This window comes from Heterodontus francisci, chromosome 13 (assembly GCF_036365525.1).
Source record: "Heterodontus francisci isolate sHetFra1 chromosome 13, sHetFra1.hap1, whole genome shotgun sequence".
In the NCBI taxonomy this organism is placed as follows: domain Eukaryota; kingdom Metazoa; phylum Chordata; class Chondrichthyes; order Heterodontiformes; family Heterodontidae; genus Heterodontus; species Heterodontus francisci.
The window spans coordinates 24,270,484-24,287,932 of record NC_090383.1 but is presented as its reverse complement, the minus strand read 5'-3'; the positions used below and the strand labels follow the sequence as shown (position 1 = coordinate 24,287,932).

Genomic DNA, 17,449 nt, shown 5'->3' with positions numbered 1-17,449 from the left:
GAACCAAGGTGGGTGAATGCACTTAGAATCGAAATCAGCTAGGATCTCATTTCATGGCGAAACAGGTTGGCGCAGCTGAATGCCCTCACTCAATCCATTGGCCCAACGCTGTTCCAACTCAGCTTCAACTGTAGGGGGCGTAAAGCGACGTGAAAGGGGCGCGCGTAGCTAAATAATTGACGTTCCAACAGCCAATCAGGGCGCAGATTCTCCAGCAGTGTCGTCACACGACTTCTCCCTTTGTTCCAGCGCCCAATCCGGATCAGTCGTCGGGGCAACCAGCGACCAATCGTTGAAGGACTAGGGGGTGGGTGCGCGTGCGTCAAGTCGAGCTGAGCTGATTATCACATTTTCGGGGTCGTGGACAAAAGGGTGAAGCGGACTGCAGCAGGGAAAGGGATCTTCTTGGTTGAGGTGATTTTTTTTCTACGGCAATATCGAGCCATTGGGTAAAGGTCTCGGTATTGAACGGTGATTGACAAGAGGGGCTTTTTTTTTTGAACTGTCGCTCGTTTTAAAGTTACATAACAGTCGCGGCCTCGATTGACGGCCTCGAGTTTTCTCGCCTATATAATATAAATTTGGAGTGTTTGTGGAAAATGTCTTCGGTGGACTATTACGAGTCGGCGGACTATCTGGACGAATATTACGAGTCTTCTCGTCACCCATCTAAACGGCTGAAGGTCGACGAAAGCGACAGCGATTTCGACAGCGAGGAGGATGAGGGACGCGACGTCGGCGGGTCGGATGCCGGGGTAAGCTGAAGTGGGGGAGGGGAGGAGATGGGAGTGAGGATGGGCGGTTGGGAAGAGGGGGGAGGGGAGGTTTGAAGAGTCGGCGCTCGAACGTGATGTAACGTTCTTTGGAACGGAGAGTCGCGAACAAAGTTGGGGGGACGTTTGTATTACCGTTCCATATTGGACCCCGCGCTGCATCTCCAGCAGTTTAGTTCTTTGCCGGCAATCCACAGCAAGGGCGGTCTTTTTGAAATTTTATCCTAATTTTAATAATTGAGTACCCCTATAAAGTGTTATCTTTTTAATGTGTAATCACTGTTCGTTTTTCCTGTTTCTGGATTGCTTCCTACTCCATACAATCTGTTTTTCGCACTGCGCCAAATGTGCCAGTATGACTTTTTTTTCTGTGTGGTGTGCAGTCGTGCAGCTGCTGACCTGTATTTAACGCGGGTGCGATTACCTCTTGCCAGAGAGGGATGACTTGAAATTGATATTGCAAAGCAGTCTCTGCCAGCTTGTGTGTGTTGGCCCAAGAAGCCGGCATACCCGTGGACCTTGGCTTGTATTGCGGACAAAATGATGCTGTATTTACTGGTTAGATACAGCAATGACTACACTTACCCCCAGGAATGGTGTCGCAAACCAAAGATAAATGTTTTAAATCGCACTTAACTACAAATGATCAATCTCTAATTTGGTTTTTAAATAAATAGCATCCTGAAATAAAGATTCTGTTAAAAATCTCGTGTGGGTGTATTTTTGCTGTGAAGTGTTAAGATGCTAATGCACTTCAATTTGAAAGGATCATGGAAACTGGCTGATGTTCAAAGTGTGAATAAAACATAGCTGTTTACTGAGTAAAACCGCCAGCCCTATTGGGTGTGCAGTTAGTATGGAGGGGTGAGGTGAACTTGTTTTACTGTTTTTTTGGGCAGTATGATTCAAATCATGACATGTGTAACTTAATTGATACTGAAGTAGAATAGGCGTACATCTGAGCAAACTTTGTATTGCAGAATGCAGGCTAACTGGTTTTTAGGGGCATTTTTGCACTTTTTTTTGGCTTACAAACAAGTGACTGGAAGTGAAGGTAATGTTGGGATTGTGGATTTCCCCCCCCCCTCTTTTGGGGACTTTCTATCATGCTTTTTACATTTCCCTTTCAATGCATTAAAATGTGAATTGCAGAACTTAGACAGCATGAGGTTTAAATTTGCATGAATTGGAGCTCCTGTATTACAAATTAATGGAATGAATGTCTTATGCAGTAAAATAGATCTTTGAAGGTGGCAGGACCAATTGACAGAATGGTTAGTAAAGCATATGCGATCTTGGGCATCATAAATAGTCATTGAGTACAAAAGCTCTGGTTGGGCCCCAACTGGAGTATTGCGTCCAGTTCTGGTCACCACACTTCAGGAAGGACATGAGGGCCTTTGAGATAAAGGCCTGCTACCCGACCCGGAATCGACGACTGGTTGGGTTGTACCTCTGGGTCCGGCATTCAGGCTCTGGTCAGGCTGGATCGGATGTGCTCTATCACCACCTCAGGTAAGTGACGTTAATGTTAATTTTACTTTTTGGACTTTAAAGTTGACTTTGCTACAGTTATTTTAAGCTTGTGCAGGTAAGGAACCAAGTGAAAAACAGAAGGTAAGTTAACTGATGGTTGGGCGTGGGGGGGAAAATGGAAGGACTCGGTCGGATGGGGTTCTGTCGCGCTCGGGTCGGGTCTCATTTGCAGACGTGAGTGGGCCTTTACCTTGAGAGGGTGCAGAGGAGATTTACCAGAATGGTTCCAGGAATGGAGGATTTTAGTTACAAGGGTAGGTTGGAAAAGCTGGGTTTGTTCTCCTTGAAACAAAAGAGATTGAAGGGAGATTTAATAGTGTACAAGATTATGACAGGCTTGGATAAGTTGTACAAGGAAAAACTGTTCCCGTTATCTAATGGTATAAAGGTTAGGGGGCACAGGTTGAAAAATTTAGGCAAGAGATGCAGAGGGAATATGAAGAATCACTTATTGCAGCGCATGGTATTGATCTGGAACTCTGCCCACAAGGGTGGTGGGAGCGGAAATGATCAGTGACTTCAATTAGAAGTTGGATGGCCACCTGAGAGAAATAGACTTGCAGGGCAAAGGGAAGCGAGCCGGGGAGTGGGACTGACTGCATAGCTCTGTGGAGAGTCAGCATGGACTCCTGTGCCTTGGATGACTCTAAGTCCTCTCTACAAGATTCAATTTTTCTCTGATTTCCTGAAGGTTGGTTGAAACTTAAATATGATTTATTGAATCACCTTTGAATAGGCTTTCAAAGTGACTTTGGTGAAATCGTAATACAAACAAGTGATGCTGAGTTTTAACAAAACTTGGAATTTTCTATTAATTTCCACACTCTACTAGTTTTCTGCATTTAAAAAAAAGCACCAGAGATTGCTGTTGGTAAATTATATTTACATTTTATTGTTTCCTTTTTTGAAGTCTTGTGATTCCCCAAATAGGATACTGCATAAGTATTTGTATTAAGCTATTGGCACTTTTGGTCAAAAGCGGCAGAACAAATTTGAGAGAAGCAGTTTATATAAACTGCAGGGGGAGGGGAAAAAAAGGTTTTGTTAGCTAGTGTTGAGTTTGATTTTTGAAAACCGTCTAGGGCTTTTTAAATACTACAGAAGTCATTGAAGGTAATGCTTATTCATTTCGTATGTTCTGTTAATGGCTCTTAACAAAAAGCTATTTGTGAACTCAGAATTCACATTGCCAGTTACTGTTTAATTAAAAAAAGCTACTTTTTGTATGCGTAGGAAGCCCAAAACCCTGAGCATGTGTGTTGAATGTTTATAAATTCCCCCAGTGAAAGTTTTGATCTCTTCTATTTCCTGGAAGGCCACATGCTCTGAGACAGGCTGTCCTGTAAATGATTGGTCAATTCTCACATTCCCAAGACCAAATGCAGTAACCATTCACTCATGCTTGATCAGATTATTCAAAGTTGAATTAATAGTCCCTGTTATGACCTGCTTTGTTCCTGGTAACCATGTCCCATTTCGGTACTTGGCTTCATGCTGTTTGTACAATATGGTGATATGGGATAATTAGGCACTGATTTGTTTGTGCAATTTAGAAGTCTGCTTTTAATCAGTTGTGGGCAAATACTTGATGCTGATTTACTTTGCCGCAGACTAAATGGAGACTGGTGTCCTGAGTACAACAATAAACTTTTTGTCTTTACCATTTCTCTGATGCAATTTGGCTTGGGGCAGAATTTATTTGAATTCAGAAATGCGCGTGAATTATATGTCACTAGTGGATGCACCAAGTTTGCATGCTGTCTACCTATGTGGTAACAGACATGGGCAGGTTGTGAATTGCAATCCTTTATGCCCAAAAAGCAGCAAGGATTTTTTTTTAGCCCTATGTTTATTGGTCAGTGTTCTGGTCACTACTTTGGTAATTACTTGATAACTTAAAAGTTTTAATTTTTTTTCCTCCCTCTGTTCACATTTCGTTGCAATGGGAACATTTAAAAAAAGAAAGTGTAGACTTCTGGCCAGTTATTTTCAAATAAGCAGCTATGATTCTGTGCTTTTCAATCTTTCATGGAAAATGTTGACTTTGAAAGCAGAAATTCGCTGCCCACGAGGAAAGTAGAAGCAGAGACAATCAATCCTTTCACAAGGAAATTGGATGGGCACTTGAAGGAAATAAACTTGCAGGCTGCGGGGATCAAGTGGGTGAGTGGGACTGACTGGATTGCTGTGTGGAGAGCCAGCATGGACTTGATCGACCGAATGGCTGCCTCCTATGTTATAAATGACTTTATTAAGTTGAGTTTTTTTAAAAAGAGAGCCATTTATCTTTCCATCAGCAAAACAAATTATCCAGGCATCATCAGATTGCAGTTTGTGGGATCTTGCTCTGTGTGAATTGGCTGCCACTTTTCCTACATTACAAAAGTGAGGAAAAAATTCTTCATTGGCTGTGAACTGCTTTGGAATGTTGTGGGATCATAAGTGTCTGTAAATGCAAGATCTTTCCTCAGTAGTATTTTAAAAATGCAAGTCCCACAGTCATTGGGGAGTATTCATCATTGGATTTGCTTTGTTACTGCAAAGTAAAAACTTTGGAAGGCAAGAAGATGCTTTTCTGATTTGCTGCCTATCCTGGCTTCAAGCAGCTTCAGATTTCGATCATACGCTGAATGATTGTATTGTGGGACTCTGCAGATTTTCTGAGAATTTTTATTTTGCCCTTGACGTGGGTACAAATTGCATTGGACAGAAACGCGTAGATTACTGAAAGTTTATGGTTGTACATCCCTAAGTTGCTCTATTCACAGTAATTCATGAATCATTCAGCACAAGAAGAGGCCATTTGGCCCAATGTCTGTGCCAGCTGTTTGGGAGGGTTACCAATTACTTTCGCTCCCTTGCTCTTTTCCCTTAGCTCTGTAAATTTTTCCTTTTAAAGTATATATCTTATTGAAAGTTACTATTGAACCTGCTTCCACAGGCAGTGTTTTCCTGCTCATAAATCGCTGCATTTATATTTTAAGCTCTTCCCTCAAGTTTTCTTGCCGATTACCTTTAAATCTATTAAATAACATTGTTCGGTTGCTCTACAGCTCATGCATGTTCCTCCAATTTGATCATTAGGATTAAGTACGCAGACTGTCAGATTCCCTTCAGTGGACTTGTATGTGACTCTGCCAAATTCAGGCCCAGTACATTTTTTTTATATTCCATCAATTTTCAGTGTTTACTGGGCAGTGTTATCACTGGTCATTTAGTCTGTTGGACTTGATGATTCAGCGAAGGTATGCAGTGCACAACATGCTTTAGTTGGTAGCTCGCTCATAATTATGAAGAAGCTGAAACTGGGCAACAAAGACATATTGAAGGGGATGATCGAGGATAGTGATATGCAGGCAGTGCTATCTGACTGAGACAGAGAAGTGTACCTGTGAGCAAATTAACGCTGGTTGCTTGAAAACTTCGGCTGTCCTTGTGTTGATGATCAATGTACCGTTCTACTTTTTTTATAAAAAAAAAGTCAAACAGGGAACCACATAAGTAAAGGAACTAGATGGAATTTAGTTTACCAGAGTTTATATTAATCTATCTTGTGTCTGACAATGTAGACTGTCCTTTCATTTAACTATAAGGGGGTTGCAGCTGCGATGGGTCAAAGTGTGCACAGCTCAACCATGTCCACGGTACATACGACCGTGAAACTTTTTTCTGATTACTGGGAAACACAATTTTCTGGTTCCGTAGGCTTAAATGATCTTGGGTCCATGTGTTTGTTAGACAAGCCTCCTCCCACTTTATTTATCTGACCGTTACTTTCTCGTTTATCTAGCTTCGCCTTTGAGGCAACTGTGTTGTTCGCATCAACTACCTGTGGTAGCAGATTCCACATTCTAACTACTCCCTGGGTAATGATGTTTCTCATGAATTCCCATTTGCATTTATCAGTGACCTATCTTTTAATTATGGCCTGCAGTTCTGTTCTCGCCTGCAAGTGGGAACATCATCTTTATGCCTATTCTATCAAACCTGTTCATAATTTTAAAGACCTCATTAGGTTGAATTTAAAGTAGTTTTAAAATAAAAATGCTAATCTGCTTGTAGTTTGTTTGTGCCTTGCTGGAAAGTGGACATGGAACCAACAAAATCTGGTTAAGAAGTGAAGCCATTAAGTTGAGTAGCCTGGAGAGCAGCTATTTGGATGATTACTTTTCATCTGTCTTCACTATGGAGAAGGACGAAGTAGGTGTAGAGATCAGGGAGGGGGATTGTGATATACTTGAACATATTGGTATTGAAAGGGAGGAAGTATTTGCTGTTTTAGCAAGCTTAAAAGTGGATAATCCCCAGGTCCAGATGAGATGTATCCCAGGCTGTTATGTGAAGCAAGGGAGGAGATAGCAGGGGCTCTGACAAATTTGGATGGGCAGAGCAGTGGCAAATGGAATTTAATCCTGAAAAGTGTGAGGTGATGCATTTTGGGAGGACTAACGAGGCAAGGGTATATACAATGGATGGTAGGATCCAAGTACAGAAGGTCCAAGGGACCTTGGTGTACTGGTCCATAGATCACTGAAGGCAACATCACAGGTAGATAAGGTGGTTAGGAAGGCATATGGGTTACTTCCTTTATTAGCCGAGGCATAGAATGTAAGAGCAGGGAGGTTATGATTTGAGCTGTATAAAACGCTAGTTACTCCACAACTGGAGTACTGTGTACAGTTCTGGGCACCACACTATCGAAAGGATGTGATTGCACTGGAGAGGGTGCAGAGGAGGTTCTCCAGGATGTTGCCTGGGCTGGAGCATTTCAGCTACGAAGAGAGACTGGAAAGGCTAGGGTTGTTTTCCCTAGAGCAGAGAAGGCTGAGGGGGGACATAATTTTGTATACCTTAATCATGAGGGGCATTGATAGATTAGATAGGAAGAAACTCTTTCCCTTAGCGGAGGTGTCAATAACCAGGGAGCATACCTTTTAAGGTAAGGGGCAGGAGGTTTAGAGGGGATTTGAGGAAAAATGTTTTAACCCAGAGGATGGTTGGAATCTGGAATGCACTACCTGAAGAGGTGGTAGAGGCAGGAACCCTCACAACATTTAAGAAATATTTAGATGAGCACTTGAAAAGCCATAGCACACAAGGCTACGGACCAAGTGCAGGAAAATTTTGTGTACAAAATCATGAGAGGTATAGACAGGGTGGATAGCAAGAGGCTTTTTCCCAGAGTGGGGGACTCAATTACTAGAGGACACGAGTTCAAAGTGAAAGGGGAAAAGTTTAGGGGGGATATGCGTGGAAAGTTCTTTACGCAGAGGGTGGTGGGTGCCTGGAACGCGTTGCCAGCGGAGGTGGTAGATGCGGGCACGATGGCGTCTTTTAAGATGTATCTAGACAGATACATGAATGGGCAGGAAGCAAAGAGATACAGACCCTTAGAAAATAGGCGACATGTTTAGATAGAGGATCTGGATCGGCGCAGGCTTGGAGGGCTGAAGGGCCTGTTCCTGTGCTGTAATTTTCTTCTTTAAAATGGGATTAGAATAGGTAGGTGCTTGATGGCCGGCACAGACACGATGGGTGAAGGGCCTGTTTCTGTGCTGCATGACTCTACTGAAAGCCTGCCAATGAGGGTCTCTGCCATCAACATAGGTGACCCTTTTTAAAAAAAAAAAAAAAAATTTTGTAATTGGTGCTTTCTTCACGTGACTTGGCAAAAGTATGGAAGTTCTCTTGGGCCACGATCAGATGGTCTTGCATTTCTTGGTACAGGTTTACAGTGATAAGTAACATGAGGGGGGGAAAAGAAAATTTGTATGCAGCAAGTGGTTTTGATCTGGAATTCAGTGTCTGAAAGGTTGGTGGAGGCAGATTCAGTTGTTTTCAAAGTGGATTGCATAAGTACATGAAGGGCAGAAAAATGCAGAGTTGCTAGGAAGGGGAGTGGGACTTATTAGCTTGATTGCTAGAATATGCAGGAGGTCCAGCAACATCGAGCCAGATTGTTCTGCTGTCGCGCAGTGGTTAGCACCGCAGCCTCACAGCTCCAGCGACCCAGGTTCAGTTCTGGGTATTGCCTGTGCGGAGTTTGCAAGTTCTCCCTGATACCGCGTGGGTTTCTGCCGGATGCTCCGGTTTCCTCCCACAGCCAAAGACTTGCAGGTTGATAGGTAAATTGGCCATTGTAAATTGCCCCTAGTGTAGGTAGGTGGTAGGAGAATGGTGGGGATGTGACCGGGAATGTGGGATTAGTATAAATGGGTGGTTGATGGTTGGCACAGACTCGGTGGGCCGAAGGGCCTGTTTCAGTGCTGTATCTCTAAACTAAACTAAATACAGAAGGGAGAAAGGAATGGAAGAATTTTATTTTTTGGGCTAAGGTGAAGTATGTGGGAAGAGGCTCATGTGAAATGTACTGGCCTGTTTGTGTATTGTAAAATTCTGTGATTCTATGCAAAACTCCCAGATTCATCAAACTCAGTGCTAAGAATTTTGTGTACCAGTTTTGAAAATAATGGTGAGGGATTAGGGCCAGTGTTAATTGTTACTGGCTCTTGCCCCTTAATTGTTTACTCAGACTTTCAAATATGAATTTTTGAAAGCCTAAATTGAGTGATTTATGCCTTGGTGACTGCTTTAAAGCTTGCATTTTACCTTGGATAAGAAGTGGGAGTGTGGGGTGGAGGTTGGTGTAGGGAACAAGTGTTTGCATGGATTTGTAGTTGGTTTTAACATGCTGTAATTAATTCTTATCCGAGTAGAGCCCCCAATTTCATTCCATGCTGGTAATTAATTGACCATCCTGATGATTTGGCCTTTGAGTGAAGTAGCTAACTTCATCCATTTTGTATTGTGAACTAGGGTTCAATACAAACCAGATGTACACTGCCCACTGAGGAGATGTTTCCAGTCTGCCTGGTGAAGATTCAAATCCAGCACTCAACCACCCAGCAACCATTCATTTCCTGACCCCCTTCTCATGCCTTGTCATTCTTGAAAGATTTATATTTTAAGTTTTCAATATGTACTGAGTGATATCCTGCAATCTTTGATTTATGATCTGGTGGCAGAATTAAAAGTTGAGTTGTCTCCATTATCCACCAATTATAAATTTGCCATAGTCTCCTGGCGAAAATGTTTAAAATGTCAAATTTCTTGCAGTTATTACTCCATTTCCTTCCTTTCAATTCACTCCTGTGCCCTTCAGTTGAGATTGCTGTTTTGTTTGCCTTCATCCAATTGCTTAAGAATCAAGGTCTGTATAGTTGCCCTGCTGTGTACTTGCTGAACCAATGAACATTCAATAGCAGGGAATTTGTTTTTGGTTTGACTTCAAGCAGGAACTCTCATTTATACCGTACATTTCACAACCTCTGGACATCCCAAAGTGCTTTACATCGAAAGAAGTACTTGTGAAGTGGGGTCACCATTGTAATGTAGGAAACACAGCAACCAATTTGCACCCACAAGATCTCTCAAACAAAAATGTGATATCAATCTATTTTACTGATGGGGATAAATATTGGCCCTGACACTGAGGAAGAACTCCTCTGCTCTTTGAAATAGTGCTGTGGGGCTTTTTGCTTCTACATGAGGACCAATAGGACCTTGGCTTAATGTCTCATCTAAAAGGTGCCCAAAAGCAGTGCAGCACTCACTCAGTACTGCACTGGGTAGCAGCCTGGATTTATGTGCTCAAGACCCTGGACTGGAACTTGAACCCACAGCCCCCTGATTCAAGAGGTTAGAGTGCTGCCTACTGAGCCACAGCTGATACTTTCCTTGTGAAGTAACAACAGTTAAAGCACCCACTTTTGGTTGTTGGAGACTTGTTTAAAATTACTACTCACAGCCTGTGTTCAAAGCTAGACATTGGAGAAATGCCACTGGTGAGACATCATTAGGTTTTTGATTTGAAGCAATATCCCACACAGAAATGTAGGGTTAAAATGAGAGAATAGATTTTGAAAATTTATTTATAGCAACAAAAATCATTTCAATTTTAGGATCGTGATAGAGATCGGGACCGAGACCGAGAGAGAGACCGAGATCATGATCGACCAAGAAGCCAGTACAAGACTGCCCCATCACCTGTGGTTCATGTCCGTGCTCTGTGTGACTCCGTCATTGAAGCTGATCTGGTGAAGGGTGTTGACCGATTTGGACTCATAAGGTAAATTAATCACTTGGGGTACTTAGTTAGAATTCCATATGGCCTTTGGGTACCCTATTTCAGTTTCCAATGTGAGCAATGCTGCTGAAAAGAATCTGGGTTAGGGATTGCATGGGGTGGCCTTTCAATGTAAACTGTCCCTCTGTTTTGGTTTTTAATTTGGTGACATGCTCTGCTTTCTTCCATTGCTGTAATCTGCTGACCATGTTCTCCTTCTTGAAATGGGAAGTAAGTTGCTGGAATTGTGAACGTGTAATAATGGGAATGGGCCTCCTTCCTGGCCTGGAATGCTGATCGCGGATCTGTATCTGGTTAGATTAAGGCTGGATTGAGAGAGCAGTCAAGGTTATTGTTGAACTATTTAATTGATTCAGAGAACCAGGAAGGGCACTGACATCTTTTTCTCTTCACCTGTCCAGTGTTAACCTAGCAGTATTGATGCCACCAATCCTCAGTATGGCAATTGCTGCTTGAGTTGGCAACTTTTGTGTGGTACATGTCCACTATTTTTTTTTTTTGCAGTAGTTCCTACTCTCCCAGAAGTGTGGCTGGGATGAAACATTTAACCTCCAGAATGAATTGACTCTTTTAATATTGCCAGGAAGGGTAGAAAGTAATTCTTTGGGGTATAGTGCCACTGCAACCCAGCTTAGACCTGTCGTGTCCTGGGGTGAGGGGGGTTGGGGAGGGAATTTGTGTAGTACTGAACTAATTTTGAAGAGACTAGTTATCAGATGGGATGCCTTCAGACAGTTGCTCAATAAGCACTCGACCATTGGGGAGCCCTGAGTTTGAATAAAAAATAAATTCAAAAATACTTGAGTGCAAGGAGGGGTATGACATATAAGCTGTATGAGTTGTCTCTGGATTGTAGCCTCCTGTGTTTTTTTATTTAGAAAAAAGCCCTGTTAATGAAATGTGCAATTACTACCATGGCATAACAACATAGTTGCATTGGAAATGTAATATAAATGCCGTTATTGTATCATGTAATGGTTTAGTATGGTAAAAGCCAAAATAGATGGCATTGGGAATGGCTAGACTGAAAAAGATTAACCCTTTCATTGGACCCAAGTAATTGGCCTGTCATTGCAAATTGTAAACATGATTTTATATTTCAACAGAATTATAAGACCTATTTAGATCATTCATTTTTGTTTAAATCTGCCACTAGCTGAATTGGTTTTATAGAAGGGAGTTGAGGACTAGAAAAATACTATTTGGGCTGTCAAAGTTAAACCCACTAATCCTAACTCCTTTGTAACATTCAGATTTATCTCTATTATGCTTTTGCCTTTCTGATGGTCGCCACATTATCAAAAGGATGTGGATGCTTTGGAGAGGGTGCAGAGGAGGTTCACCAGGATGTTGCCTGGTATGGAGGGCGCTAGCTATGAAGAGAGGTTGAGTAGATTAGGATTATTTTCATTAGAAAGACGGAGGTTGAGGGGGGACCTGATTGAGGTGTACAAAATCATGAGAGGTATAGACAGGGTGGATAGCAAGAAGCTTTTTCCCAGAGTGGGGGTTTCAATTACTAGAGGACACGAGTTCAAAGTGAAAGGGGAAAAGTTTAGGGGGGATATGCGTGGAAAGTTCTTTACGCAGAGGGTGGTGGGCACCTGGAACGCGTTGCCAGCGGAGGTGGTAGATGCGGGCACGATGGAGTCTTTTAAGATGTATCTAGACAGATACATGAATGGGCAGGAAGAAAAGAGATACAGAAGCTGAGAAAATAGGCGACATGTTTAGAGAGAGGCTCTGGATCGGCGCAGGCTTGGAGGGCCGAAGGGCCTGTTCCTGTGCTGTAATTATCTTTGTTCTTTGATAAATTTGTTCCAAGCGTTTAATATTCTGTGGACCATTCTTAATGTGTTTTTAAAACAAGTACGATAACTTAAATTCAAGCCCCACACTCAGTTTTTCAGCTGCTCCAGTCCTTTTTCAAATACTGGAGTGTTCTGAGCAATAAGCAGTACTTAAATCTGCTGTTTATCTGCCTGGCTGCATAGATTATCTCTAATTTCTAAATTGTTCTTTGCTTAAATCCACCCTTTCCTTTCTGTTTGTATTGACTTTTATTTTTAGTTTTTGATGACCAGGTCATTTTGTGTAGATTAGCATCGGGGCCAAATGTTGACTCATCTTTGGGTTGTTGCACAGCAACCTCTAAAACCATAATTATAGAATGGATGCAGCACAGAAAGAGGCCATTTGGCCTGTTGTGTCTGTGACAGCTATCTGCAAGAGAAACTCTGCTAGTCCCACTCCCCTGCCTTATTCCCATGGCCCTGCAAATTTTCTTCAATTAATTATCTAATTTCCTTTGAAACCACAATTGAATCTGTCTCCACCACAGTCTTGGGCAGTGCATTCCAGATCTTAACCACTTATTACATAAGAAAGGTTGTTCCTCATGTTGCTTTTTTTGGTTCTTTTTCCAGCCACCTTAAATCAATGTCCTCCTGATTCTCAACCCTTCCACCAATGGGAACAGTTTCTCCCTGTCTACTCTATCTAGACCCCTCATGATTTGAACACCTCTTACAAATCTTCTCCAAGGAGAACAGCCCAAGCTTTTCCAATCTAGCCACGTAACTGAAGTCACTCATTTCTGCGACATTCTTTCTGCACTCTCTCTGATGCTTTCACATCTTTCAGAAAGTCTGGTGCCCAGAATTAAACACCATCCTCCGGTTGAGGCCGACCCTTTGTTTATACAGGTTTTATCATAACTTCCTTGCTTTTGCACTCTATGCTTCTGTAAAGTTCAGGATCCCGTATGCCTTATTAACTGCTTTCTCAACCTGCCCTGTCGCCTTCAACATTTTGTGCACGTATATCTGAAAGTCCCTTTATTCCTACACCCCCTTTGGAATTGTATCCTTTATTTTATATTTCCTCTCCTCAATCTTCCTATCAAAATAAGTCACTTCACACCCCTCCGCATTAAATTTCATCAACCCCGTGTCCGCCCATTCCACTAACTTGTTTTAAGATGATTATAGAATGTAATATTGCAAGCCTTTTTACTTGTAGAAAATTACATTTATAAGAAACCTAGTGATTGCTGTTTCATTTGGTTGGGCAAGTAATACCATGATTCCACCTAAACCTTATAATTAATGTTTATGGAATATTTTATGAAATTACTTCTGGTTAGTATGCACTTTGCCTTGGGTCGGCAGGGGAGAGATCACTGGATTAGCCTGCCACCCTGCGCCAGGCACTAATGTGACTTGCTCTTATTTGCATCCTGCTTCTGGGGAGGTACTTATGGGTCTTTGAAGAGGTATCTTGGTGCCTTGTAGGCCTCATGGGCTATAGCAATGTTTTTTTAGTTCCGAGGGAAATTAAGAGCAGTTCTTCATGGCTGATAAACTTTTCATTACAGCTACGTGATGATGTTGCCCAACAAACGGCAAGCTTTGGTGGAGTTCCAAGATTTGCGAAGTGCCCAGAAGTGTGTCGCTTACTCTAAACGGCGGATTGTCAATATTGCCGGACACCCCGCTTTCTTCAACTTCTCCACCAGTCAACGGATCACTCGTCCTGGGGGTCCTGAAGACCCAAAGCATGTCAACAACGTTCTATTCTTATCCATTCAAAATCCTCTGTATCCAATCACAACAGTAGGTTTGCCTTCTCTTGAAAGTGCGCAGCTAACTTCACAGAATTGTTTTTAATTCATTGCAACTCATAGTATGGCTTCCACTGGACTGACTATTGGTAACTCAACCCAACTTAGTGAAGCCTCATATTGGAAGTGTATCTGTCTGTCTTCGTGTCAAGTCTTTACATGTACAAGAGAAAAATAAATGAATTGCAGATAGGACCATATTTAAGCTCTGTTAGAAAAGGGCAGATCTTTAAACTGGTTGCATTTAATTCTAGTAGCTGGCTTTTTTTGGTGTAAAATTCTGCTGGACTAATTCTTCTGTCTTCTCTTTCAGGATGTTCTGTACACGGTCTGCAACGCATGTGGTCCAGTCCTGCGTATTGTAATATTCAAGAAGAATGGGATACAGGCACTGGTTGAATATCTTTTTGGAGTAGTAGAAATGCATTGCCTCAAAGTGTAACTTGGACTGACTTCAGTTCCAGCTGACTCTTGTTTATAGGGCATGTGTGTTGCTTTTTTTAAAAATTTAGCTGAGGGATTGGTTTTGGATTCTTCAACCTATAGTGTGCCTCCAAGTAGCTGCTTCAGAACACCATTGACTGTTCTCTGTAATTGTCACCAACCCCCCTTTATGACCACATACGCATTATTACTGGGGTTAGTAAGGGTAATGTGGCTGTGGTGTACGTGGACTTCCGAAAAGTGTTTGATAAAGTGACACATAAGCTTGTCAGCAAAGTTGAAACCCATGGAATAAGGGGACAGTGGCAGTATGGATATGATGTTGGCTGAGTGACCGGAAACAGTAGTGGTGAACGGTTGTCCTTCAGAGTGAAGGAAGATATGAGTTCCTTGGGGGTTGGTATTGGGACCACTGCTTGATAGTGTAGAATGGTTAATGACCTGCACTTTTACAATTTCAAAATTTTCAGATGACACCAAACTTGGAAATGTTATGAACTGTGAGGAGGAGAGTGATAGACTTAAAGTCCCACAGGCTGGCGGATGCGTGGTAGTTAAAATTTAATGCAGAGGAGTGGTAGGAAGAGTGAGGAGAGGCATATAAAATAAAAGATGCGATTCTAAAGGGGGTGCAGGAGCAGAGGGACCTGGGTGCATATGTGCCCGAATCATTGAGGGTAGCAGGGCTGGTTGAGGAAGTGGTTAATAAAGCATATGGGATCCTGGGATTTATAAATCGGGGCATGAGTACAAAAGCAAGGAAGTCCCGGTGATCCTTTATAAAGCACTGGCTCAGCCTCAGCTCACGTATTGTGTCCAATTCTGGGCACCATCCTTCAGGAAGGATATGAAGACATTAGCGAGGCTGCAGAAAGATTTGAGAATGGTTCTAGGGATGAGGGACTTCAATTAAATTGATTAGATTGGAAAAGCTGTGGCTGTTCTTAGAGAAGGTTGAGAAGAGATTTGATAGTGTTCGAAATCATGAGGGGCCTGAACAGAGTAGAGAGGGAGAAGCTGTTCCCATTGGCAGAAGTGTCGAGAACCAGAAGACGTCAATTTTTAAGGTGAATGGCAAAAGAACTAAAGGTGACAAGAAAAAGTTTTTTTATGTAGAGTGTGGTTAGGATCTGGAATGCACTTCCTCAGAGTGGTGGAGGCAGATTCAACGTGGCTTTTAAAAGGGAATTGGATAATTACCTGAAGAGAGAAGATTTGCAGAGCAACGGGGAAAAGGCAGGGGAGTGGGACTAGCCAAGTTGCTCTTGCAGAGAACTGGTATGGACACGACTGGCAGACTGGCCTCCTTCTGTGCCTTTACCATTCTATGATTCTGGTCCAGAGTATGCAATCCAGGCTCGCACTGATGCCACTACTGATGGAGGGCTGCACTGTTGGAGGTGCCTTCTGTTGGATGAGACATTAAAATGCAGGCAGGGATGTAAAAGATCCATTGACACTATTTTTGAAGAGAATTGGAGCTGAGAAAGCTATCCTTCCACTATTACTATAGCAGTTTATCTGGTCAGTTGTCACTTTGCTGTTTGTGGGATCTTGCTGTGCAGATTAGCCACTATTTCAATGGTGACTATGCTTCAAAAGTGCTTAATGGGCTGTGAAGTTCATTGGGATGTCCTGAGGTTTTGAAAAGTGCCATACAGGAACATGGCATGCGTAGGCTGTTCAGCCCCTCGAGCCTGCTGTGCCATTCAGTGTGATCATAACTGATCATCTACCTTGACTCCACCTTCCCACTCTATCCCCATATCCCTTTCGTGTCCAAAAATCTATCAATCTCGGTCTTGCATATACTCAACAACTGAACATCCTGGAGTACAGAATTCAAAAGATTCACAATCCTGTTAAGTTAATGAATTCCTGCTTCTCAATCCTAAATGTTCAGCCTCTTATCTTGAGTTCAAGTCTTTGTCAGGGAGGAAAGAAACATTTGGGATGGGGGTGGCGGGGCAAGATAGAGTGGAAGGTAAGAGAGCATGTATCCTTACTAACAGAACAGAAATGGGTTTGGTCGTGACTGTTGAATTGTTAACTCTAATTTACTAAGTTGCTGCTGGCTCCTTAACAATGTGCACGTTTGATTCAGTCCAAAGTGCCCAGAAGGCAAAGGCTTCTCTGAATGGAGCAGATATTTATTCTGGTTGCTGCACACTAAAAATTGAGTACGCAAAGGTAATCTATTAAAGCATTGTTGCCTTTTTCTGAATGACAATATGATTCTTTTCACACATTAAAACAAGGAGATGTTCTTTCAATTCACCAGCCTACTCGACTGAACGTGTTCAAGAATGATAGCGAGTCCTGGGACTACACTAATCCTGATCTGACTGCACGAGGTATGGTATACCCTCATTATTTACATAGGTTTTTAGATTTTATGTGCGCATGGAGAATCCTATGTACCATGTTAGACCTCCAGCAACAAACCCTAGTTTTGCCTTGAGTCCAGGATTGGAATAGTGACCGATTAATTTTTCTGTAACATAGCAACAGGAAATGTTCTAAAATCAGGATGGCCTTAGAAGCTGTAATAGTCTGCCTATGTGTTCCATATCCTAATTTTGGTTTGCGCACATAAAATGGACTAACCGCTATCTGTTTTGATTAGCAACAGCTGAGGATTCACATCCACCTTTTAAACTTGCATAATAGTGTTTTTTGCCCTTGTGTGATGGAAGCTGGAAAATTGATGTTTAGGCAGGGGGCCTTGGGGTACTGAGCTGCTGAAGGGGGACATTTAGACTGGGTTCCCTCTCATAGTTGCTATTCTGTGGCTTCCCAGTGGAAACCCCACACAAGTGTAAAATGTATATCTCTTCTGAATGCAGTGACTTACACAAGGCATTGGTATTTTTCCTATATTACAAGTGTTTCAAAAAGTACTTCATTGGCTGTAACGAGCTTTGAGAT

At 42.3% G+C, this 17,449-nt stretch overlaps 1 protein-coding gene across 1 annotated transcript in view; it reads left to right on the top strand.

Moving 5' to 3' along the window:
* The first annotated feature begins 320 nt into the window (after positions 1 to 320).
* The window catches only part of LOC137376283 (heterogeneous nuclear ribonucleoprotein L-like), a 36,611-nt gene continuing 19,482 nt past the window's right edge, over positions 321 to 17,449 (top strand). The window contains exons 1-6 of the mRNA XM_068044530.1: positions 321 to 755; positions 10,271 to 10,437; positions 13,832 to 14,069; positions 14,391 to 14,476; positions 16,615 to 16,711; positions 16,803 to 16,875. Coding sequence (XP_067900631.1) covers positions 600 to 755; positions 10,271 to 10,437; positions 13,832 to 14,069; positions 14,391 to 14,476; positions 16,615 to 16,711; positions 16,803 to 16,875 — 817 coding nt within the window. The 5' untranslated portion in view covers positions 321 to 599. The remainder of the gene's footprint in view (positions 756 to 10,270; positions 10,438 to 13,831; positions 14,070 to 14,390; positions 14,477 to 16,614; positions 16,712 to 16,802; positions 16,876 to 17,449) is intronic.